The sequence below is a fragment of the Oppia nitens genome, unplaced genomic scaffold (genome assembly GCF_028296485.1).
Source record: "Oppia nitens isolate AA-2021 unplaced genomic scaffold, nextdenovo-longstitch-racon4-pilon3 scaffold13_pilon_pilon_pilon, whole genome shotgun sequence".
NCBI lineage: Eukaryota > Metazoa > Arthropoda > Arachnida > Sarcoptiformes > Oppiidae > Oppia > Oppia nitens.
The window spans coordinates 284412-310981 of NW_026533192.1; the positions used below are offsets into that span (position 1 = coordinate 284412).

The following is a 26570-nucleotide window of genomic DNA, read 5'->3' on the forward strand; positions in this document are numbered from 1 at the left end:
ATATACAGTATATATATAAATAGGATTTTCACATTGTTTTACATTAAATATACTGTACAATAATTGTATAATAAATTTTGAAAAATATTTTAAGATTAATATCTTAGAAAAAATAACTTTTGTCATAAATACTGTATTGAAGTAAATACTCTATTTATTAACTGTTTAAAGTATTTCTACAAATTATAACTATAAAACAATGTTTGTTTAACAGTTGATTGTAATTTGTTTAGTCAATTGTTATTAAAAAAATAATTGTTATTAATTCWTGTACTTGAATTGAACACAATACTAATGTATTTTTAACTACATTAAAATTATTTTTACTATTATATTATTAATATAAATTCATAAATTAATTTTAATATATGTAATTTTAAAATTAATTATGTAATAATTAATAACTATTATAGTAGACAAAATTATTTAATTAAAAATTATACAGTATACAGTTATATTAAAARTATAGTTTTATTATTGTTATTATTTAAGTGTTAAACATTTATTTAAACATTAAGTATATCATTATTTTTATAGAAAAWTAATTGGATTTAAATTAATATAAACTTGAAAAATAAAAAATTTGCAAAAAAAACTAATTAAAAATTACATCATATGCTAATAAATTAAATACTTTACATTGACAACAAAATCAGTCATTTACTATTAAATTATTAGTATTAATAGACAAAAATAATATAATGAAAAGTGAAAACAAATAAATAAATATACAATTCATTCAATGATCTATTGAAATAAAAAATTTCGTGACTAAATATCCTTGAACTTTTCAATTAATTGAAAACTAGTTAAATAATTCAAACATTTATAAATAAAAAATTTATTTTATTTTTTTGAATAACTCTTTGTGTTTTAATATTATAATTAATTGATTTTTTTATTAAATAAAAAAATATTATTTAATTGTTAGCATACTAATTTTATTACTGTTATTATTTATAATTGTTTATTTTTAAATTTTGATTATGTGTTATTATTGAATTCAATTAAATAATAGAACTAATGTTTTCATTATAATRAAAAAGCATAGAATAGATTTTATAAATTAATTGTTATAATATTATTAATACTATATATATATATATTTATTTTTAAATATTATGCAAATATTTTTTCAAAWTATATTAAATAAAAATAATAATTAACATTTGCCAAAATAATAATATTGTCGTTTAGTTATTATTATTAATTATTATATAGTAATTAGTTTTATTGTTTAAAAATTKTATTAAGCAATTATTTTTTTCTAAAATAATTTAATTTACAACTGTTAATTTATCATCTTTAAAAGTTAAATAATTTAGCATCCAAAACAATGTTAAAGAAAAAAATAGTTTAGTCATTTATTTTTTCATCAATTAAAAGCATCTTTATATTTAAATCTATAAATTTATATTTCAGATACAGTATACAAATATAAAATATGTTACTGTTATTGATAAATAAGTTATTTTCAATTAAGTGATAAATAAATTATTCAATCAAAATTTTAATTTATTTTTTATCTAATAAAAGATTCAACTCAGGGATCTCATTATAGCAGATATGGTATGTTATATTTATTATATTTACTTTACATTAGAAATTTTAAACAAAATATTAGTATTCAATAAATTTATCTTACACTAATATCTTTTAAATTAAATTAATTTCTAATTATATAACATTTTAAATTATAATTAATGTATATTTATAGTATWTATATATCATTTGCTAATTAATTGCTTGACAAGTAGCGGTATGTAAAAAATAAAAATAGTAAAAATAATAACAGTATTGAGTTTATTTCATCACTATTATAAAAAACTTAAACTTTCAACAAATTGTAGGAAAATCTGAAATCTAAGATAATATACTCAGAATATTATGTTTCATAAAAATTTACCATTGTCAATTATTCTATAAATAGTACCAGTACMTATCAWAAWTTTTATTTTATATCAGTATGAAAGGTAGTTTTAATGCACTTGTACTCAATACTATCGTATTTGTTATATATTTAACATTTTGGTTCATACTTTCAGTATATAWTCAAACCCTCGAGACTTTTTATTTATAATATTAGTATTACTGTATATACAGTAGTATTTTTAATGTTTGTTTGACTACACAGGTCTYCTAAAATGCATTTTCAAGGCAACCATTATCATAAAGAAAGCCAATACACAAATTATTATTATTATTATTGAAAAGATATTTATATACAGTATATATATAAAAAAAGGWTTTTAATAGTTTTAAAAATTCCTAAAATAAATGACTTATAAAAAAATGATATATTAAATAAAGTATTGGACTTTTTATTATTTGGTTGCCTCAAGATTAGAGGATTGAGTGCACACTAACATACATAATATGGGAAAGCCTGGAGAAGGGGTGTTGGGGGTATAGACTGACTATACAAWCTAAAATCGTGATATAAACAAGCTATTTAAAGTAATTAACCATGATGAAAAAAACATTTGGCATCAATCATTGGTGCGGCATAACCCATGTCAATATTGCAATTTTTTGCTGACATTACAAACAAAATACATGTTTTATATTAGTTATATATAAAAATACATTATAAATAAAAATCACTTTTATCTCACTCACTCACTCTCACTAACTCAGTTACTCACTCCTTAAGTTACACTCAAAGCAATTAAGTGATTGCACTCAAATAGTAAGAGAGAAACACCGGTATTATCAACAGTATATACACTGTACAGTACAGCCAGTKCTCAATAATACTTGTGTGTATATAAAGAGGTGTCCAATCAATCTCAGGTGCTCTCTCTCTCCCTCTCTCTTTCACTAATATAGTGTCCCTCATCTCTCATATATATATATATATAAATAATAATAATCATCATTTTACAGGWGTTTTCAAAGAAGTTATAAGTTTTTAGTAAATATTTTGTGTCGGATTCACAAAAATAAAAATATTGTGARATATTTTTATGCGATAAAATCAAATATTATATATAGATATTTGATTARTATTGATTGTGTTYATATGTTTGGAAAATTTTAATTACTTTCGCTTGTTATTTATATAACTTTTTAGTAGCGAAAAAAAAGTTTTACRAAGTTTCAAAAAAAAATCTTTTATAAACTATAACACTACGTGTATACGTAGTATATGTGCTTATATATGACTAAAAGTGATTTTTTAAAGACTATAATATAATAATATTAGAAAATTGAGAGWTCAAAAATTTCTAATGTTTAAATGTATTAATAATATATTTATGCAAAAAATATTATAAAGACATTATCCAATCTTGTAATTATAATTAAAAAAATAATTTATTAAAAAATGTCGACAACAATGACATTACCGAAGATGATGGAAGACAAYATTGTCATCAGTGGTATGAGTGGCCGATTCCCAGAATCMGATTCTACCGATGAATTTGCAAATAATTTATACAATGGAGTCGATATGATTACCGCCGATGAGCGCCGTTGGCCAAAAGGTATTACAAATTATTTTATAAATAGTTATATAAAGTTATATAAAGTTATATAAAGTTATATAAAGTTATATAAAGTTATATAAAGTTATATAAAGTTATATAAAGTTATATAAAGTTATATAAAGTTATATAAAGTTATATAAAGTTATATAAAGTTATATAAAGTTATATAAAGTTATATAAAGTTATATAAAGTTATATAAAGTTATATAAAGTTATATAAAGTTATATATWTATTATTATTTTTAAAAGAAATTTAAGATAAATATTWTATTTATAGCTCATAATAACGTTTAATTTTTGATAATTTATATATATTACAAATAATAAATATAATTAATTATAAATATGATGTGAATATGTTACTATAATATTTGATGGTTTAAAAAATATTTMTTATAAAWTTTTATTTAGCTTAAGGTATAAYAATTAATATTTTTATATAATACTATTAAAATTTAAGTACTTAAGTTATACATTAGCAATAAAATATTTAGTATTTTTTAGTGTAAATCATTAGGACTAATAAAAAWTTATATATAATTTTTTTTATTGTTAAAACAATATTAATTTAAAATATTAAGTACTGAATAAATACTATATTATATTATGTTGATTAAAAATATATTATATTGATATAATAATAGGTTATGATTTATAACAATTATRGTGAAAAAATATTAATATTGGAAATAAAAAGCTAAWTGTAATATTTCATTGTTGATTTGCAATCAGATCGGAAATCATAAAAAAATAATATCTAYAGGTTTTCCCCAAATATACATTAAAAAAGTATCCAGATAACTAATATGCTATTTGGCTATAATAACTTTTCTTTGAAAATTTTATCAATTTAATTTAATTATGTAAAAATAGCTAAATTGATAGAAAAAAGTCAATTAGTATAAATGTCTTATTTTGATGAATCACTTTTATGATCTTTTAAAAATTATTGTTATAAGTTGATAGTGTATAAAAAATAGTAATTTTATTTTTAAGTACAAAAGTGGAAATTAATAATTATGTTATTATCATAAAAATAAAAATTAATTATTACTTACATTAACAATTAATTATTCTAAAAAATTGATACTCCAATTAAGTTTAAATAAGTGCAAAATAAGTGTAAATAAAAAATTAAATGTTAACATTTTAATTAGCAGTTAGAAAATAATTTATTGCAATTTAATTAATTAGATTTATACGGAATGAATACACGAATGGGAAAAATAAAAGAAATCGACAAATTTGACGGCAATTTCTTTGGTATTATGCCTACAATGGGTGACACCATTGACCCGCAGTCGAGAATCCTTTTGGAGACCACCTATGAGGCTATCATTGACGCCGGTATTTAAAATTAAAATATACATATCTTAAGCTTAAAAAACATTAAAAAATACACATTTAAATTATACCTTAAATCACACTTTACTGTATACATTACATTACATATACATTACAGGTATAAATCCACAGACACTGCGTGGTTCAAACACAGGTGTTTATATCGGGTAYACAACTTTCGCAATGCCTGAGGGCATACCAGAGGAGGTACAGCCAGACTCGCAGAATTCATTGACCGAAACATTGCTATGGATACCGGGAAACTCCAAGTGCTTGTATGCCAATCGCATATCATTTGTGTTTGACTTTAAGGGTCCGTCATTAGTGACCGATACGGCCTGTTCGTCCAGTTTAGTGGCATTCAATCTGGCCATCAATGATCTTCGATTAGGTATAAAATAATAATTAAATTTTATGACTTTATATACTATAATATGATTGTAATTTATAGGAAAGTGTGATCAGGCAATAGTCGGTGGCTCACAGATAAATCTTCAGCCCTTCACTAATCATGTTTTCCAAACTACAAGACTCAACAGTTTTGATGGCATTCCTAAAGTATGGGATGAATCTGCCGATGGATTTGTTAGAGGAGAGACAGTCGCTTGTCTTTTCCTCCAAAGAAAGAGTAATTCAAAGCGTATTTATGCCACAGTATTGAACAGTGGTGTCAACATTGATGGCAACAAAACTATGGGAATGTTTTTYCCTTCTTCTGAAGGACAGGAAGATCTAATGATTAAAGTTTGCAAAGAAGTTAATGTGAATCCATTGGATGTCAATTATTTTGAAGCTCACGCCACAGGAACTAAGGTATAGAATCTATAAGACAATAACTAATCTAACAATAATTTATAACAAATAAAAAACAAATTATAAAAGGCTGGCGATCCTCAAGAGGCGAAAGCCATATACAATGCTTACTGTAAACTACCGAACCGTTCGGGAACTCTACCCATTGGTCTATTAAAGAGTAATATAGGACACACTGAGAGTGCATCGGGTATATCATCGGTGATCAAAGTTCTGATGTCATATGAAAATGAATGCATTTCCAAGAATCTTCATCTCAATAARATCAAAGCCGCCATTGCAGACATGTGTCCGCCATTGGTTCCAATTCAAGAAAATTTTAAATACTCACCCGGTATGACTTAATTATATTTGCATTCAAATCAAAACTGTTAGCTAATTATTTTTTTGTAGGCATCGCTGGTGTCAATAACTTCGGTGTCGGCGGTGTTAACGCACACGTATTACTTGAGCCCAACTATAAAGTGGTCGACGACTACCAGTTCAAKATTGCTGATACTATTCCCAGAATTATTAATATTTGCTGCAGAACTGAATCGGCATTAAATCAAATGTTTGATTTCATTGAGAAAAACCCAACAAAGATTACCCGCGATTTTCTGGCTCTTTTGACCGACACTATGAAGATTAAGTCAGTCATTAATTCAACTGGACTTCCCTTTAGAGGTATTAACAATTTAATCAATAATTGCCATAATATTAATCATTATAATTGTTATTTCATATTTATAGGATCAATGATTATTAAACAATTAGACTCTAAGAGCAACCAATTTGAGTACAAATATCATAGACAACATTCAATGTTTATGGAGAAGAATGCCAGACCTATTTGGTTTCTATTCCCTGGTCTGGGAGGACAATGGGTTGGTATGGCTAAGGCATTGATGCCAATCAAGATATTTGCCAATAAAATAGAGGAATGCCATGAAATACTCAAACAATTTGGAATTGACTTAAAACATCTGCTATTATCTGACGACAATAACTCCATGTCCTCAATGACTAATAAATTCTGTGCCACAACTGCTCTGGAAATAGCATTGACTGACTTATTATTAGAGCTCAATATAGTACCGGACGGTATAATTGGTCACTCATTTGGCGAGATTGCCTGTGCCTACGCTGATGGCTGTCTGACTACAAAAGAGGCACTATTTATAACATACATTAGAGGAGCAGTCACTGAGAATGACAAGAAAATACCAAAAGGTTTGATGGCTGTGGTGGGGATGTCATGGAGTGAAGCAAAGAAAATATGTCCCAAAAGTGTTAGCGTTGTTTGCAATAATTCAAATGAAACGATTGTGTTTTCAGGTAATCATCTTTAAATTAAATCAATTTATACTTTATTTAAATAATTGATTTATTAAACAAATTAGGTCTCTATAATGAAATGAAAGAACTGATTGAATCGTTGAAAAAGAAAGGACTATTTGTTCGCGAACTTCAAAGTCATGACATCCCATATCATAGTCCATATCTGATAACTTCGGCAAAGAAGATGACCGACGAAATCAAGAAATGGGTTCCAAATCCTAAACTCAGATCAAAAAAATGGATTTCAACAGCAATTCTTGAGTCGGAACCTAAAGACGAACAGCTCAAGTATGCGTCGGCAGAGTATTTCGTGCATAACCTAATAAATCCCGTATATTTCTATAACAAATTAAACCAAATCCCGAAGTAATGCTATTGTGATTGAGATCGGACCGCACGGTCTGTTCGCTAAAACAATAACCCAATCGCTCGAGTCGTCCACCTATTTGTCACTTATTAAGCGTGACTCCAATGACACCAATTTAGACAATTTTATGTCAGGTTTGGCCAAATTGTATGAACTGGGAATCAATCCGTCCATTGAAAATCTATACCCTAAAGTTGAGTGGCCAGTGGCTAGAAATACACAGTCAATCAGTTCGCTGATGTGTTGGGATCACAATAAAAGTTATTTTGTGCGCAAATATCCCGATTATTATTTCAAAAGCAGTGCCTCAGATATGACAGAAGTGATTAATCTTTCGAGACAATTAAAAGCTTATTTACCCGATCACTCTATCGACGGTAATATGCTATTCCCGGCAACCGGTTATCTGATGCTTGTATGGCGACATTTGGCCGCTAAAAAGGGTCAGATATGGAATCAGATACCAGTTGTTTTTGAGGACTTACAGCTCAGACGACCCGTATTTTTATCGGACTCTGAGGTCACCAAACTTAAAGTGAAAATATTTGAAAATACAGGTAATAAACAATATGATAAAAATATTTTAAATTGTATTTTTTTAAAAAAAATATGTATTTAACTTTTCAGGCGATTTTGTGGTACAAGAAAACAACAACACGTGTTGTTTGGGTAAAATTCATTGTCCCGATCAAGACTTCCTATGCGTTCAAAATATAATTCATGACGTGTTAAGTGAAAAGCCGTCGGAAACAGAGATAACATTAACCACTAATGATATCTATAAAGATTTGAAAGCCGTCGGCTATGATTACGGCCCMTATTTTAGAGGTCTGAAAAATATCAAAACAGACAACTTTTCATCACTTAAGGGTCAAGTGGAATGGGATGGTAATTGGGTTACATTCATGGACTCATTGTTGCAAACAATGGCWGTGGCCATGCCTTTCCGTAAACTAATGGTTCCGGTTATGATCAAACGTTTACGTTGTGACCCGAAAGTACTTTTTGAGGCCGTGGCGGCAAACAAGGTGGCCGTCAACGAGGAAAAAGTGTTCGACGAAGAACAGGTGTTTAATAATGTTGTCGATATGGAACCAAAAARTGATAATATGGAGCAAGACTTGGAAACCATACTCGAKATCGACAATAAAGACTTCTTAGAAGGTGTTATTGGCTCCCGATTTCATGTCTATAAATCGGTTCTACCGTTTTATGCCAATATGAACTCACGTATGATTGTCACCCATGGAATCGAAGTCGAAGATTTGATGGCACTTCCAATTCCACGCAAAACCAATGTTCAAGACTTGAAACTTGAATCCTATCAATTCGTTGCCAATAATGAACAAAACTGTATCGATCGGTGCGATAAACAAAATGTCTTGAATTATCTGAAGGTTTGATAATATATTTATTACATTTTATACATTAATTAGCATTCAATTAAAATACTTTCTCTAAATAGATCTGTTCTACATTGGCATCAAAAGCCCGACAAATCCTTGATATTGAAGACTCACTTTGGATGGACTCCAATGAGTTTTCAATAGAAATTATGGATAAAAGACTTCAAAGCATTGAAAAAAATGAGATAATGCTTAAGATATTAGGAAAACTCAGCGATATATTGAAAGATGAAAATAGAAATTTTGATTCAAATTCAATTAGTAAAATGTTAACTGATMTYCAAATGCAACCCGAGTTTGAYATGAATATGGATGTCATTAATCAGGTGTCCACTAATGAACACTTGATTCGTACACTTCTCGATATTGTGAGCGAAAATTATGTRCCGAAAAAAGATATTAAAGTTTTGGAGATTAATCTGASCAATGCTTTAATGGCWCAAGAAATTGAYAATCAATTGGCCTCAGCAGCCATTTATCCAATTGATGTCAACTATACTATTGCTACCAAATGTATTGATAATATAAATGATGAATACAAGAATAAGTCGTTTAAAATGACTGAATGGGACTATAAATCTTCGGCATTTCCATCAGATATATCACAACTCGAACTCATTATAATGAAAGACACACAAGACTTAAAAGATGTCAAACTTGATGTTTATCTTCAAGAAGCTTACGATGCAATTGTTTCCAAAGGATTCTTGTTATCAGTTTTTAAGTACAAATACACTGAACCGGAACTACTGTTAAATTCAATGAATGGACGCAAAAATATGGAAAACATTGAGTTAGAGAAGAGAATCAATGACTTCACCACAACTGCCATTCAAATGGGTTTCAAAGAAATCGGTAGAAAATATGATTCAATTAATTCAATGGCTGTACTCTTTAGAAAGATTGAAACCAAACCAACGGTTCCGGAAAAACACAATATCATTGAAATCAATGCAAGCGATATGTCATGGTTTGAGACATTGAAAACAAGAGTTACAGAAAATATTGACACAAAAGATAACATTTGGCTCATTGCTAATGACTCACAACATAATGGTATCGTTGGTCTAATCAATTGTCTTCGTCTGGAACCGGGAGGCGATAGTCTTCGTTGTCTTTTTGATTGCAATTCAAACAAATCTTCGATCAAATTCACAGAAAAACCATATTCAGACATTTTGAACAATGATTTGGCAATAAATGTAATAAATGAAAGATTAGTCGGTACTTACAGACACATAACTTTACCYAAAAATTATGACAAAATCCCATCAAATGAGTACTTCTTGAATATCGGTCTAAACAGAGACTTATCTCATCTTCAATGGTATGATTCACGACATATCGTCACAACCGATGAATTTTACGATTTATGTAATGTTCGCAAACATAAAATAAGATGTCATGTCTATAGTAGTGGACTTAACTTCAGGGATGTCATGTTAGCCACGGGTTCGTATAAATATAATACAATAAATATAATGAATAGTAAATTAAAATTATATATTTTTAGGTCGACTTATGTCTGGTCCGGAAAGTCTATTCACAGATTGTGTTTTAGGCTTTGARTTCGCCGGTCGTCGCACTGATACTGGAGAGCGTGTCTGTGGTTTCGATATGAGTCGTTGTTTTGGTACAACTATTGACGCCAATGAAGATCTTATTTCAACAATTCCTGAAAACTGGTCGATGGACGACGCAATYACTGTATTGAGCACTTATAGTACGGTATGGTATGGACTTATAGAGAGGGCACAACTGAAGAAACGTAATACCAAWAYATTTTTAAAATAACAAATTAATTGCTCATAAATGTTATGCATTTACTTATAGATGAAAGTGTTTTGATTCACTCGGCAGCCGGKGGTGTGGGACAGGCGGCCATCAATGTGTGCCAAAAGTATAGCTGCGATCTCTATGTAACTGTTGGTACGGAAGATAAGAAACAATTTTTAATGAGTGAATACAATATACCAGAAAACAGAATATTCAGTTCACGTGATATTCAGTTTAAGTATAAAATTAAGGAATTGACTGATGGAAAGGGAGTCGATTTGGTACTTAACTCTTTGACCGGTGAAAAACTTGAGGCCAGTTATGAATGTGTTGCCGATTGCGGTCGCTTTGTTGAGATCGGCAAATATGACTTACAAATGAACAAACAAATGGGAATGTTTGCCTTCTTAAGGGATATCTCTTTCATCGGTGTTTCCGCTGATCGTAAACTGTATTTRACTCAAGGATTTGGCCAACAATTCTTCAAATGGATGCACGAAAACTCTAATAACGGTRTTATTAAACCAATTAATAGGACTGTATTTAAGGCAGAAGACGCTGAAAAGGCTTTCCGTTATATGACAACCGGTAAACACATGGGAAAGATTATCATTAAAACCAGAGATGAAGAAACTTATAGAAAACCTATGCTTGATATCAAACCGGCCACTGAATTGATGGCAACCTATAAGACATACTTTGATCCCAACAAATCTTATATAATAACTGGAGGTTTGGGTGGTTTTGGCATTGAATTAGTTCATTGGATGCTGTTTTTGGGCGCCAGAAAACTGGTACTCACATCAAGACATGGCGTGCGAACTGATTATCAGCGATATGTTTTGTCTCGGATCAAGTCTTTGGGCAATAAATTCAAAATGTTTGACTCAAACATTATTGTCTCGACTCAAGACACGCAAACAGTTGACGGAACGAAAAAACTGTTGAGTGAAACACAAGAGTTGGGACCCATTGGCGGTGTCTTTCATTTGGCTCTTGTACTCAATGATTGTCTTTTAGAAAAGCAAACTATTGATGGTTTTTGTGAAACTATTGACTCGAAAGCTAAGACYTTTGAGAACTTGGATCGCATAACACGTCAAATGAGTATAGATTTAGATTATTTTGTTGTCTTTTCGTCCGTCGCTTGTGGTAAAGGAAATGCCGGACAATCCAACTATGGATACGCCAACTCTGTATGTGAACGCATATGTGAGTCCCGACGTAATGATGGACTGCACGGTCTGGCCATTCAATGGGGACCTATTGGTGATGTRGGTGTGCTGTCTGACACTGAGATGAGTTCATTGTCGGGAATCGTCAAACAGCGGATCAATTCATGTCTTGAAATCTTTGACAAATTACTTCAAACATCACAAGCCGTGGTTTCTTGTGTGGTAAGTGTTGTCCATTATTTAATCACTTTAAAAACTAAAACTATATAAAGTAATTAATTAAATTAAGAAAACTATAGATTACTGTACTATAAAATTTATATTATTTATGATTCATATMTATGAATAAATTATAAAACTTGTTATTATTTGTTCATTAATGATTATTATTCATATTAATGATTTATTTATAAAAAAATAGCTATAAATTAAAATATTTGCATAAAAATTATAATTATTATATTCAAATTCCTTCCCTCACTTTATTTCCGAAAGTTTTGCAAAATTGTTCAGTTTTGGTASTATTTATAAAATTATAAAATATTTTTTWAAAATTTCCATTAAATTCAAGTGATTTTATTAGAGAACTTCTCTCCCCTTTTGGAAGTTATCCAAAACTCTAATTATATTACAGTTTATTATTAAAATTTAATTTAAATGTTTAACTTTCATGTTTTATACAAATGTTTCAAACATAACATTATACATTAGTACACTATATTCCAGTAAAAACTTTATTTTGTTAAATGTTGTAAATTTAAAACATAAAAAACTATTAATATATTGATAAAATTTTTATTACATTATTGTTATGTACAGCATAACAAATACTGCATTAAAACTTATGTTATAATTTATATAAGAAAGTTTATAATRTTTTGCTTATAAATTTAATGCATAGGTTAGAGCTAAACGCGTGAAACATTTGGGTAGTCGAGAGTCAAAGATTGTCAATCAGGTWTGGCAGGCATTGGGTATCGATCCGCGCACTACACCCGATCACTTGACTTTGGGTGAGATCGGTATGGAGTCTATGTTTGCCGTTGAGTTACAACAGGGATTGGATAGGGATTACGGAATAAAGTTGACTATGAATGACATCAAATCAATAACAGTCCGACACATCAAAGACTTTGAAACTGGAAAAGTGGAACAATTCAAGAAATTTGCCGAAGAGTTACACAATGCCAGAGAAAAGTTGGCAAAAGTCAAGTTTATTATTCCTTCCGATGCCTACACACCGTTAAACAGTGTGCGCACCGGTAATCCCGTATACTTCTTGCCCCCACTCGAGGGTATATTTGCTTCACTCGAAGGATTGGCAGAACAAATCAATCGACCGGTAATTGGATTGAATTGGACTAAAGATATGGAAAAAATAACAGATGTGAAAGAGATCGCCAATTATTATACAAAACTATTGAAGACACTCCACCCGAACGGAAACTTTGACATTGTTGGCCACTTTTACGGTGCACTAGTTGTGTCTAAAATGTTGAAGAAAGCACCGATACGTCGGGCCGTTATTATTGACACTCTGACTGATCTCGATATGGAAGAAGACTTGAGTGACGATCAGGCAATCATTGAAATGATAACCAAATTCATCTGCAAAGATATGCCTAAAGCAATCAATGAGAAACTCATACGAGAAGTTCGTCAGAAACCAGATGTCAATTCAAAGCTAAACAAAATCGCTTCAGAGGTTCGCGAGTTTGTCGGCAAAGGATTTATGGGTCGCGACTTAGACGCTATACTCATGCAATCATTCAAAAGGGCAAAATTGTTTAGCAATTATCGGTTAATGTTGAAGAGTAAATACCGTCAAATGAAGTACACGGCCGGCAAACGGTATCTCGAAATGACCGGCAAATTGTTGATCATTAAACCCACCTGTAGTCAGGATAACACAGATATTACCGAAACTGATTTATCCGACAGAATTAGAGACTCATATTTCTTACCCGAAAAGGTATTTGTTTTTTTAAGAAAAAACTATTTATTGATTTATTTTTTACTAATATCTAACTATTATATCGTTTTTTGTTGTGATCAGGGATTGGAGGGAAAGTTAAACTTTGAAACCGTCAAAACCAACTCCGATAGTGTCATGAATATGATGTTTCATCAAATCGCCGACACTATGAATAAATACCTGTCCGTGTGATTGCATTTAATTGAATGTTTGACATTAATATTTTAATATAATTTTTTGTTTTATATATATATATTTCAATATTCATTTTATTATTTTTAATACCTGATTTTTGAATACTCATTTAATTAATGTATTTTTTTAATTAATGTATTTTTTCAATTAATTAATTTTTTCATTGATAAAGTTTTAATTTTTGTATAATTTATTTTTATTTATAAAATATTTTTTTGCATAATTCTAATAAAAATGGAAATCACATCCAAAAAATGCATTTAATTAAAAAAATGAGAACCATTCCAAAAACAAATTTTTATTACGTAAATTACTTGTTTTTGTCATATTATAAACAATATATTTATTCCTAATAACCATTACCATGTCATTATATCATATTATATGTATAAACTGGTGATGCAATATTTCTGGTGATGCAATATTTCTGGTGATGCAATATTTCTGGTGATGCAATATTTCTGGTGATGCAATATTTTGGTGATTTTTAACAAAATATTTTTATACTTTGGCCGCCATTTTATGTTTCGGAAAAGATGTTAAGATTTTAATTCTGATTCGTATACCTTTCTTATAATGATAAAATTTTTTCAATTTTTTTTTATTAACATATTTCCCGAAGAGAATCAAAATTTTAATGCATATTTCTTAAGCTTGTTTTAATGCTTTATTCAAATCTATTTAAAAAAATTTTAAGCCATTTTCTCTATGTTCCCGAAGAGATATCAAAATTTTAATGTTTATCCCCTATACCTTATTTTCGCTGATCTAATGAATCTGAAATTTTGATCACAAAACACACACACACACACATAGAATTCATTAAACAATTTTCAAAAAAAATTTGTTTGATACCTCCCCGTGCTTTATGACTCATATATCATGTTTTTGAGACAGTTAGACGCTTCATGTGTTAATATATTTTTAATACGTTAACAGTTTTAACAGATATGTGTCATATAGCACCGGGAGGCTAGCTAACAATGATAAATTTTTATTAACATATTTAAAATAAAATCTCTAAAATGYTTTAAGAKTTTAGGCGAGTAAATGTGTTTTGATGYTATTAAATTATGTTTGTAATTTTGTTAGATTAGGTACYATGGTAGGCRGTTTAAACTAATTATTGTTTAATTTTAAAATTTTAACTTATTTTTACATTTAATTAAATAGTTTCACATTTGCTGATTTTATTTTATCATTATTAAAATTTATTAAATTTACAAAATATTTWTAAAGTATTATAAAATGTTTAATATATCAATAGTTTAATAATAATAATAATATGAATAATTAAGAGCATATAATAAGACTGAGGCCTTTAAATATTACATAACATAAGTGTAATATCAGAGCTATTAATATAACAAACGATGGATTTTTATTGGTCTTACCATTCAAATTGAAGTACACCTGAAACAGTAAGTAACCCAATGATGACTTCAGAAAAAATACGGCACTTCTATGCATCCGTTGGTTGATTSGTGACGACGCATACACGTGATACAGCAGATACCTGTCCGCCAAATGTTTTATTATTATATAAATCAAACCTAAAGTTATATATAAATTATTGAAATRTTTGGYAAATATTRAATTAATGTGTTTTTACAAACCGAACGGTGCTATAAATGGATTTGATATACAATAAGTGTTGACAATAGCTATCATTAACAAAATCTTKGGATAAAATATGCCGAAAAAAAACTCAAAACGGATGTCTTGTCGGGCCGCCAGATACTCGGCCGGAGTCCGCGATACAAACAACATGTTTACAATATACATAGCCAGTTCGGGTATACGAGTCAGCTCCATGGCATTGCCTACCAGTGCTGAGGCRACCACATAATTGAGAAAAAATGGGCCGTTATCTGTTGGAAATATACAGTGCCAGCTTAGGCGGCGCACTGCTACCCATGACTTTAATATTGCATATAGACTTTATAAGAAATAATTATTGTTTTAAGTAAACAGTTATGTTAATGGATAATATSTATGCAAACATACGTTAGATTAGACAGTGAGGGTAATATCAATACCATAAACACAAGAAATATGTAGAACTTATAGAAAATTTGGTAATTATAGTCCGATTTTGTGCGACACGGGATAAACTGATTGAATATCTTTATAAACAATGGCGACACTGAAGAACATATCAACATTACCATTGTTGGCAAATAGGAGCTCAACAATATTGACTGACCAACAAAAAAAGTATTTAAATATTATTGTTTGTATTATTATTATTATTAGATATTTAAAAATTGCTGAAAATATAATGACTGACCACTTTGTCTACATTTTCGTTTTGGTCATTATCCTGATTATCCRTTTCTTCGACTAATGTTTGGTTAATACTGGGCAACAGTTTAATCATATTAATCAATGAATTGGGAGTCGAAAGGAATAGAAAGACCAAAACTATTAACAAATTGAAGATAATTGTCGACAAACAGACTTTCATCGGTGAGACTACTATCTGATTCCTAATTTAKAAACAAATTTTCATTAATTTTTTTTGTAYTGTTTTTCTGTTTAAAATTTCAATCAATATTACCAATCAATATCATCAGGAGATGGAGCATAAGATACAATCCATGTCCACGAATTGAAGTCATCTTTCGRCGGACCTCTGATCCATTGAATCAATTTTGATATACTATACGGCAAATAGCKGTGATATGTATCGTAAACTCTGATTTTGATGTCAAAACAAACAAATAAATGTTAACAATATKTAATAATTAAGTGTCAAAAAAATMAAAAATTATGACAAACTTTTTGGCATTATTTTCGTTGGCAAAGATGACAAAAGCCATACGTGTCGGATGAGATGCCGTCACCTCGAGTTCAGTTGTAATTTGTTCGTCCAGTTCTTCTCTTTGTTTTCTATAGTATTCAATGCCATCAACTTTGGGAAAACACAGACAACAACAAAATATGCCCAAAAAGTTGCCTAAAGTGTATGGTCTGACTTCACAYCGTTGGCCGTACTGTTTCAAGTAGTACTTACAGTAAGACTTGGCCTCCATTGTGGTCAACATCTGTGTCATCATTGACATCACTTTACTTGTGTCGTAGATAAACGTAATGCGAATTATGGTAACCGTCGGAAACTTTTGCAACAAAAACTTTTTCAACAAATTCACGTCCCGTTTCTCTTCAGGAATATTCTCAATCAATACAACCCTATTATCGACGTTCAGATCTTTTTCATTGACGATCATCTCTTCAAAGTTGTTCATCAGATAAAATCCCTATAAATATTAGAAACAATGTTTAGRAATCAATGATTAGATCCAATCATTATGTGATATCAATTGAYAATAATTATACCATAATTACAATCATTATAGTCATGAGTGCGTGAATCCATATCATTGACGAGTTTTGTTCAATGTTGAGTGTAGTTGTCTTTCGGTAATATAAGTTATCTTTATTATCGAGACGACTGCCGTCCAAATTGAATGGCATTATAATTGTTAAACAAATTATTGTCATAAATGTGAGATAATAGATAATAAATCGCTGAAACACTAGATATTGTATGGCATCTGAACCGCGTTTATTCAATATATCGATGTCTTTAATTAGCAAATATTTTACAATCCATTGTTTGAATGTCTTTGCAGTTTTGTCTGAATTTATCTGAGAATATATATAAAAAATAAAATAAAACTAAATTAGTTAAACATAACAAATAATTAATGWTAWAAACAAATTTAGTTTGAAAACCAAATTAGATGTCATGTCTTCTTCGTTCTTTAAGTCRCTGTTAAGRACTGACTTTAGTCTTGYAATCTTYAGCTGATCGTTTGCGATCTCTAATTCACTTTTGGTTCTTTGAAGTGTTTTTCCMGGATTTGATTCATTAGAGACAGGAYTKGTAGGACAGTCCTGTTTCTTATGATTTGTTTCSGTTTTTATATCACTATTGTTCATCGATTGTTGAGAATGAATAGAAGTCATAAATAGTGGTACTTCAGGGGAGACAGTAGTKTCGTCGTCATCGTCGAAGTCGTTGCCTTTCATGTCGTATCCGTGCAAAACCAGAGGAAGATAGGCTTTCGGATGATTACGATTGATATGTYTCATTGAATAGTAGATATTGTCGTTATATTTTTTGTTGCCATATATGAAATGAAGCCAACTATTCAATTATAAAATTAATTACTGAATGAAAATTCATATGAAAAAAACGATTTTCAATAATTACTTAGTTTTTAGGGCTCTTTTAAATCCATGATTAGACATATCTTTTTCTGTGACAATAACCCAACGCCTAATAATACCGAAAGCCACAAGAAGTAACTGTTTGTTTTGGTAAATGATTATATTTATAGTAATTCAATGGAAATATTAATTTTATGATAACAAAAAATCATTTATTTTTTAGAAAATACAATACATACAAATCCGACAACAAAATTGATGGCAATATTAATGGGAATACCTTCCCATCCGGGTATGAGTTGAGCCAAACTATTGTTACTATTAAGTAATGAACATTCACTTTGGATTTCGTCGTCATTCTTTCCCGTGAACGAGAAGGCATCGGTCAGGTCTTGAATACCCGACTTATTGAATACATTAGACATAATACTATCTTCAGATAGCGTCAGATTACGATCTTCATCTTCGTCCGCTTCTTCCACAACCAAATTACTACCATTTTTGCTATAATTGTTGGCACCGATAGACAAACTTTCATTTATGTTGACTGTTGTTGTTGACATCAGATAACCCAATGACAGACAAAATGGTTAGTAATTTAATTATAAAAATAGTGATAACTAATAACTGGATATTCATATTGTCAYTAAATATTTTTAAAAATCTATGAATATATAAAAACWACTTAATTATCACTTGAATTTWGGTTTTAAAATTTATTWATTTCACGATATAATAACATATATATATTAATAGTTAATAAAATTATTAAATAGTTTTATTACAAGTGTTAAGCGCGCAAAAATAATTWAAATTCAAAATAAATCAAATGTTTAAYATTTGTTAGATTCTGGTAATTAATAAAAATTAATTTATTRAATAATTACTATATTATCTAATYGTTTATCTATTATATACTATAGAAATCAATAGCTTTTTTCCAATCGATAATCATATCGTTAGATAAAAATCCAAACAAAATAAGATAATGATAGCACTCGTTGGTCTCAATAATCACGTAAATCACTGTTATATGAATGCCATAATTCAGGCGCTCTTYTCCATCGATGAYTTTCGTAGTTATATTTTGAATTACGGAAAGTCAGCTAACGGTGCGATTCACACGAGTCTGTCTGTCCTATTCAGACAAATGATTAGAGTCGGCAACGAAGACAACAGCAAYCAAATGACAAACARTTCAGAKGACAGCTCATCAAAGTCTGTGGACGTCCATGACTTTCGGCAAGTGTTTGCAGATTTGAAGACAGATTTCAATAATTTTAATCAACAGGACTCACAAGAGTTTCTCCGGATTTTAGTCGATGCGCTGCACGAAGAAGTCAATGAAGCAAAGGAGAGAAAAAGACCGACAMAACTRTTTGAACCCAAGTCTGCCAGAGAAGCGTGGCTTCAATATCGACACTWTATGGACGACTCATATTTGGTACAACTTTTTGTTGGTCAGCAGAGATCAACMATACGATGCAAAAGATGTCATCACGAGAGTCACCGATGGGAAGTGTTTTGGGATATATCTGTACCGTTACCCGACAAACCAGACAACAACATCTCACTCGACGAATGTCTTAAAGCTTATATGTCAGACGAGATATTGGATGGCGAGTCGAGACCTACMTGTGATAAGTGYCGTAAAAAACGAAAGTCAGTAAAAAAGATATGTATTGACAGATGTCCACCCATTTTGACGATTAATTTGAAACGATTCCAAAATGATGGCTCAAAAATAACTAAAGAAGTCGACTTTCATTACGACACAATTCGTTGCTTGTGYTTCAATGGTCTGCCATACGAGTTGTTTGTGATTGTCAGCCATCGGGGCAGTGCTCTGAAAGGCCATTACGTGGCAAATGTGCGAACAAATGAAGACTGGAAGTGCTGTGACGATGAATGTGTCCTACAGGCAGACACCAACTCATTCAAACACTTCGCTTATATACTATTTTATCGTATGAAAGGACTAACTCTGAAACACTGATAGAAGTCATCAATTAAATTGAATTTTGTTTTTAAGAATATATAAAAAATTCTAAATTATAATTTATTTKAATATACAATATATAGAATAAAATAAATAATAAAATATATAAAAATACAATAAAAAATWTTTTTTTGTAAATATTTGGTGTCAAAACAGAATATAACAAATTAATGGATTTAATGAAAATTTCTAAATATTACTAAAAATAAATRACATTTGAATTGCAATGTCTTGAAAGCGATGGTTTATGTCATACACTTATTAATGCTGAGAACGCACAGACATTGTTGAAGGGCTCGTACCCATAGATGATTTGGCTCCGACTCCTTTACCTCCAGCRCCAGCTACTCCACTTCTAGCACGCGCTGCACTACCTCCTGCACCGGCAGCTGAACCACCAGTGGCAGAATCAGCACCTGTTTTAGAATCAGTTTTTGATGCAGCTGCTCCACCGGCACCGGAAGCTGCTCCCATTTTGGATCTAGTAGTAACAGCGGCATCACCTGTTTTTGATTCAGCTTTTGAGCTAACCTTTCCAKCTTCTACTCCAGATTTTGATCTAACAGTYGCACCGGTAGTAGACTGTGCTTTGGAAGCAGAAGCTTCGTTGTCTTTACTGCTTCGGTCATCTTTAGACGATTTGCTTTTGCCGGCCAAACAGCAACAGATAATGATAAGTAAAATAATAATAAYAATGATTATAATGATGACAATCCAATACCACGGAAAACTATTGCCATCTTTTTCAGACTCAGAMGTTGTCGTACTCTGTGACTCTGTTTGTGATTCTGATGATACATCASTKGATTCAGTAATTGTCTCATTACTCGTAATGGCATCCTTTTGACCYWKAGMACCGGGCCCAGCAATTGTTGGCTGTGCTTCCTCTTTATCTGCGTCGGGATAAATACATTTGTCTTCTTCAACAAAACGGAAAAAATGCTTYAAGACATTCAATCGGTCGCCTTTAATGCCTTTAATTTTGCCGTCCTTTTCGGTTTGGATGGTCACCGGCCAAAATGAGTCGCCCTGAAACAGGTAGAGTGTGTTGTTTTTGTTGCCCAATTGTGTGATGGCATCGATGATTCCCTGAGCACCGAAAGATTCGACGATCGGCTCTTTTGGATAACTTTTGCCCTCAACTTTGTTGTTAGTAATACAAAACTTTGGATCACTTAAGTCAACCAAACTRTAKWTSCCMTYTTGAATGAYCACCACTTTGTTCATCTGRTAGTCGAGCGCMGYGTCAATAGGTTTTGACCAATCGATCTGCGCTTTGCTGAGACCTTTRTCTTCGGACACAGAAATCGGTTGAGGCGACCAAGTGTTATATCGGGTATCAAATGTCATAATCATATTTCCCTTTCCGGGCACGAACTCAATCACTTGTATCTCYCGTTCGGACCGTCTCGGCTCCGGTGAGTTAGCGCAKGCCTCCAATGAGTTCCTAAATATGGCGGCCTCGCCTTTTTTGAAGCCACCGGGAAGTGGTGTGCCTTCATCTTTGGGCGGAAAATCGCCATCTTTTGAAAACCAATAGCGACCKCCACTCGTGAAGAACCACTGTTGCGAAGAATAGATGTAAGCAATGGAATCAATACGRGAACCGTCTTTACATAGATTGTGACCACTGGTCAGTACTGTCACTGATARCACATAAATAAGACACGATATCATTGTAATGGTAGACATAAGTGTGCACTTAGTTTATTGAATGAAATGATGTGACAAAATCAGTGATAGGATGTTAAACACGACAACTGCTGATATAAAATGACTATTTGATAGAAATCTGAGACCAAAAATGATATTCAAAAATAGAAAACTGTTTTTTATAACCGTTTTTATTAGTTTTGATTAAATGATTTTTAATTTATTGTAAATATGCTAACATTTATTGTCGCGCGAATTAACATAATCTAAACTTAACTAAAATATATAGAAATATTAATCGCAAGACAACAAGTCATTGTTATGCTATACAACTGCCAATATATACACTCAATTAATTAATTATTCATTAACGCGTGATATCAATACTTTTCAAACTTTGATATCTTATAACTCTGGAAGTGTTTGACCAAAAATTGTTATTAAGATATCTAATTAAAGATAATTTATTACAGATTTATAAATACTATTCAGATTTACAATTAAAACTTTATATCAAAAGGTATATCAAAAAATCAACGACAAGTCATGTAATCATAGGTTCAAAAAGTATTCGCTGATAACAATTAGAGCGTGATTTAAGACTCATTGTTGCGATTATATCGTTCGGTTTGTGATTTATTTTCATCAAATAAGTTGTCTTAAGTAAACAAATTGGTTATTAACGATAAAATGGTCAAAACTCAAGAAATACCCGAAAAAATAAGACAATTAATATATGAAATGAAGACACGGACACAATTGTCTGCTGATAGGGTCGGTGCCCGCTTCGGAACCACTGGAAGCACTGTTAGATCGATTGTTGATAAATATGAAAAGTACGGTACATTCAAAAATCTGCACAGAAGTGGCCGTAAAAGGTGTACGACATCTCAAGATGACAGAAGTATGAAACTACTTGTAGTGAAAGATAAGAGTTTGACCGCCGCTGAGATAATAGAACAGATGAAAAAGCGAAATGTCAATTGCTGTCCAAACACTGTGAGAAACAGAATGCGTGAAATGGGATTTTATCGCCGAGTGGCCAGAAGGAGACCAATGATAAGTGAGCGAAATCGTGTCAAACGTTTGAACTTTGCCCGTAAATATCTACCGATGCCATTGACCTACTGGCGCCGCGTCTTGTGGTCAGATGAAGTCAAGTTTGAGATGAAAGACACGAAAAGAAGACAATATCGCTGGAAACGTATAGCTGAAGGGCTAAACAAGGAAAATGTGATTCCGACTGTTAAACATTCAAAATCAGTCATGATTTGGGGGTCAGTCGCTGGTCCAGGAGTTGGACATCTCGTAGAAATCACTACTAAAATGAATGCCAACATCTATGTCAATAGTGTATTAGATCCACATTTGAGACAAAGCGCACTTAAGCTTGGATTGGGAGATAATTTTGTCTTCCAAGCAGATAATGACCCGAAACACACATCGAAGAAGGCAAAGGATTGGCTGAAGAACAATAACATTGAAACCATTGATTGGCCTCCACAGAGTCCTGACCTAAATATCATTGAACACGTGTGGGATGAGATGGACAGACAGATCCCGAAGACTTCCAGAACCTCTTTTAGTGAGTTTAAAAGTGCAATACATAAAGTGTGGAACACTTTGCCTATTGAGGCCATCGAGAAGCTGATCCAAAGTGTGCCTCGACGTCTACAGGCAGTGATTGATGCAAACGGATGGAATACTAGATATTAAGACATCACTTCTTTATTTATCATTAAAATTATTTGATTTGAAAGTGTATCAGCGAATACTTTTTGAACCTATGATTACATGACTTGTCGTTGATTTTTTGATATATCTTTTGATATAAAGTTTTAATTGTAAATCTGAATAGTATTTATAAATCTGTAATAAATTATCTTTAATTAGATATCTTAATAACAATTTTTGGTCAAACACTTCCAGAGTTATAAGATATCAAAGTTTGAAAAGTATTGATATCACGCGTTAACGAATAATTAATTAATTGAGTGTAACTACTCATTATTTATACATTTTATACCTTAAAATGCATTTATTGAAATTGTTTTCAATATTATTTATAATTATATCAAACACTTCGCCAGCGTTTGTTAAAATTGGTTACTATTCTGGTATTACCAGTCAATACTGTGGCTATCAATATGTGATAAGTCAGACAAAAGTAAAACCACAACCAAAATGTTTCAAACATCAGACAAATAGCTCAACAATTGTTGACAGTATTGGTACTAAACCGTTGAGTAATACTAACAGAATATATGGTGGTAGTGATACYGAATWTATTGAATCACCATGGACAGTTTACATTAAATACGATTCATCATGGGGMTCTATTACTACCAATGATTGCACCGGTACTCTAATAAATAAACAGTGGGTTATAACTGCTGCCCAATGTAACTATAAGTATGTWTTGATATTTGTTTKAATATATTTTAATAATYAATATATTATTGTATTATTATTATTAAGGAGTTCAAGTGAACCAAATAAGTATTCAAGAATACGTGTGTTTTTAAGGGACAGTAGACCCGGAAGAGATGGTGGCATTAGTGTACTCATACATCCAAAGCATGTGTTTAGACACAAATTTTATAATAAATTTCAAAAGATTAGTTCATATGATATAGCATTGTATAAACTGTGGCAAAGTGTAGATATCAATATAGAAGATGRCATYAATTATCCGGTCAACAACAACACGTTGTGTTTGCCAACCAATCATACCATTTATAATATTAAGCCAGAGTTAACAACAATGTATGGTTGGGGTGGATCTAAATACATACCAATTGGTATGGAACCGATTGCTATTACGTATTGGCAAATATCACCAGATATTCTTCAAAAATCTAATTTTCTGTTGAATGCAAACAACGAATGTCCCGAAAATTTTTTGTGTTCACTAAAATCAAATGACATTACTATGAATACTACCGGTTGTGATGTAAGACATACTGTATATTATTAATAATTAACTGAATTTTTCCAGTTTTTCTGTATAATAAARTAACTGTAGTTAATTAATTAAATTTTTAATTAAAAAAGGGTGATACCGGTGCCGGTATAATACAATATACTGACAATTCCAAGACACGGGCCGTTTTGGTTGGAATATACATTAATAGAGATCGTGAAGACTATACTATTGGCTGTGCAGACAATACTAAAGCATTGTATTGGATACCAGTGGCCAAACATATTGACTGGATTTTAAACACCATTCAAAATAATTCATGATTTATGTCGTATTGATTTAAATTGATTTATWTTTTKYAAAATTTATCTATTTTATCATAAAATCATTAGAATRTAATAAAAATWAATTAWTTTTCAATTATAAATTAAATCTRTAGTAATATTGTAATATCAATTTTAATGTTTTTGATTTACAGTTTTGCAAAATATAGTAAACATTTATTTATACAKTATTATAATAATTAAACATTCATTGACTATTGATKTCAATAAAATAAAGTATTTTATAATAAAATWTTAGTGTTGTTAAGAAATCCTAAATAAAAAGCAATTTTTATCTTATTTTACTAATTTTGCTAAAATACAAATGCATTATATATTGTAATAATAATGTAAAGCATACATTAAGAATTATTATTGTCTCGTAATTTARATWTTATAATTTAAAATACAYAAACAYTCAAAATAATKTTTGACATCTAATAAATGTAAAACTAATATTTATAAAATATKATACAGTATTGATTTCTGTTTAATTAAACAAAAATGTTTAGCAMTACAATTGGTAATTCATATTTTYTATACATTTAAATCAATACATTTAAAACATATACTAAATAATTGATAATTTTGTTTTAATTTATCTCAATTATAGTATTCATTATTTTTGTGTTTTATATTTCATTGTTTTTTGCTTCCAATGAGTTTTGTGTTAACTATTTGGTCGCAAATCGTAGMAATACTTTTGGTTTACAACAGATATCGACACCAAAAGAGTCGRGAATGTTATATCTGTTTGTTAATGGTTTGCGATGGASACTCATATTTGATAAAACCCACAATAGTCTGACAATCGGTGATTACGATAATAAAATTCAATTCAAACAACAATACTTGTTTGGATTTTCATATCGTTTAAATACTGAAGATAATAATTATTATGCATTTATGCAGGTATTGTAGATAAAAATRCAGTAATACACTACCTATCGATTATAAACTWTAAGAGATAATCAATTTATTATATATTAATAATTTATTAGAAAAATTTGAAACTCTTTGATGTCTATAAGTTTAGTCAATCATATAATGAGACTCCAGTTGTTATCCAAAATTTGGGTCATTTAATGCCTACAATTAGATCACAATCTGATGATAAATATATAGCTTTTCGAATAAATGAATTCGATATTAAATCAGATGTTATTAATTGTGTCACTCAAACATACAATAAAAGTGACCAAAAATACTATCGACTGATCCATAGTTACAGAATCTTAGGCCACAAATCGTTGTCTATTAATACAGAGTTGATTGAAATCATTTTGAATGCTTATAATAAAACAGTTGACAAAATCGATAAAAGTTATCCAATAATAGCAATGTATGGCCAAAATAGTTTAAATAGAGACGAAGGCTTTTTGATCATAATTGACATCAATGGTCGTCAACTGAAATACTGTTGGACACCAATTAAAACAAATGTAAAACCAGTTTTTMTCAGTTCAAACATTTCAATAGTTTTAATAACTTATGAAATATTTAAACAAAATTTATTTTATAATAAAATATATTTCTATATTTTGTTTAAAACTTAGTTCTGTACTTTCAAGTCATTGATAGATTGCAACAAAAATATAACTCAAACTCAGACAACATTTCTGTCAACTGAGACAACT

At 30.2% G+C, this 26570-nt stretch overlaps 4 protein-coding genes across 4 annotated transcripts; 3 read left to right on the forward strand and 1 right to left on the reverse strand.

Moving 5' to 3' along the window:
- The first annotated feature begins 3310 nt into the window (after positions 1-3310).
- On the forward strand, positions 3311-13938 carry LOC128957442 (fatty acid synthase-like). The gene is given in 15 exon segments (XM_054303206.1): positions 3311-3485; positions 4683-4835; positions 4951-5223; positions 5284-5645; positions 5715-5979; positions 6039-6311; positions 6378-6962; positions 7028-7333; positions 7335-7889; positions 7960-8729; positions 8798-10190; positions 10252-10506; positions 10572-11911; positions 12591-13661; positions 13746-13938. Coding segments are annotated over 15 exon segments (7872 nt in total). The 5' UTR covers positions 3311-3325; the 3' UTR covers positions 13857-13938.
- A 1214-nt stretch (positions 13939-15152) lies between these two features.
- On the reverse strand, positions 15153-18633 carry LOC128959323 (calcium permeable stress-gated cation channel 1-like). The gene is made up of 10 exons (XM_054305268.1): positions 18275-18633; positions 18079-18173; positions 17598-18012; positions 17199-17510; positions 16641-17119; positions 16420-16557; positions 16150-16348; positions 15867-16060; positions 15476-15798; positions 15153-15412 (listed from the first exon to the last, which is right to left on the reverse strand). The coding sequence occupies exons 1-10, from the start codon at positions 18596-18598 to the stop codon at positions 15153-15155; spliced, it is 2739 nt and encodes a 912-aa protein (XP_054161243.1). The 5' UTR covers positions 18599-18633.
- Positions 18634-18852: 219 nt separating this feature from the next.
- LOC128959335 (ubiquitin carboxyl-terminal hydrolase 2-like) lies at positions 18853-20031 on the forward strand. Its single transcript, XM_054305279.1, has 2 exons — positions 18853-18888; positions 18959-20031. The coding sequence occupies exon 2, from the start codon at positions 19024-19026 to the stop codon at positions 20029-20031; it is 1008 nt and encodes a 335-aa protein (XP_054161254.1). The 5' UTR covers positions 18853-18888; positions 18959-19023.
- Positions 20032-23707: 3676 nt separating this feature from the next.
- On the forward strand, positions 23708-24933 carry LOC128959351 (chymotrypsin-like elastase family member 2A). The gene is made up of 3 exons (XM_054305301.1): positions 23708-24099; positions 24166-24640; positions 24742-24933. The coding sequence occupies exons 1-3, from the start codon at positions 23720-23722 to the stop codon at positions 24931-24933; spliced, it is 1047 nt and encodes a 348-aa protein (XP_054161276.1). The 5' UTR covers positions 23708-23719.
- Positions 24934-26570: the final 1637 nt, after the last annotated feature.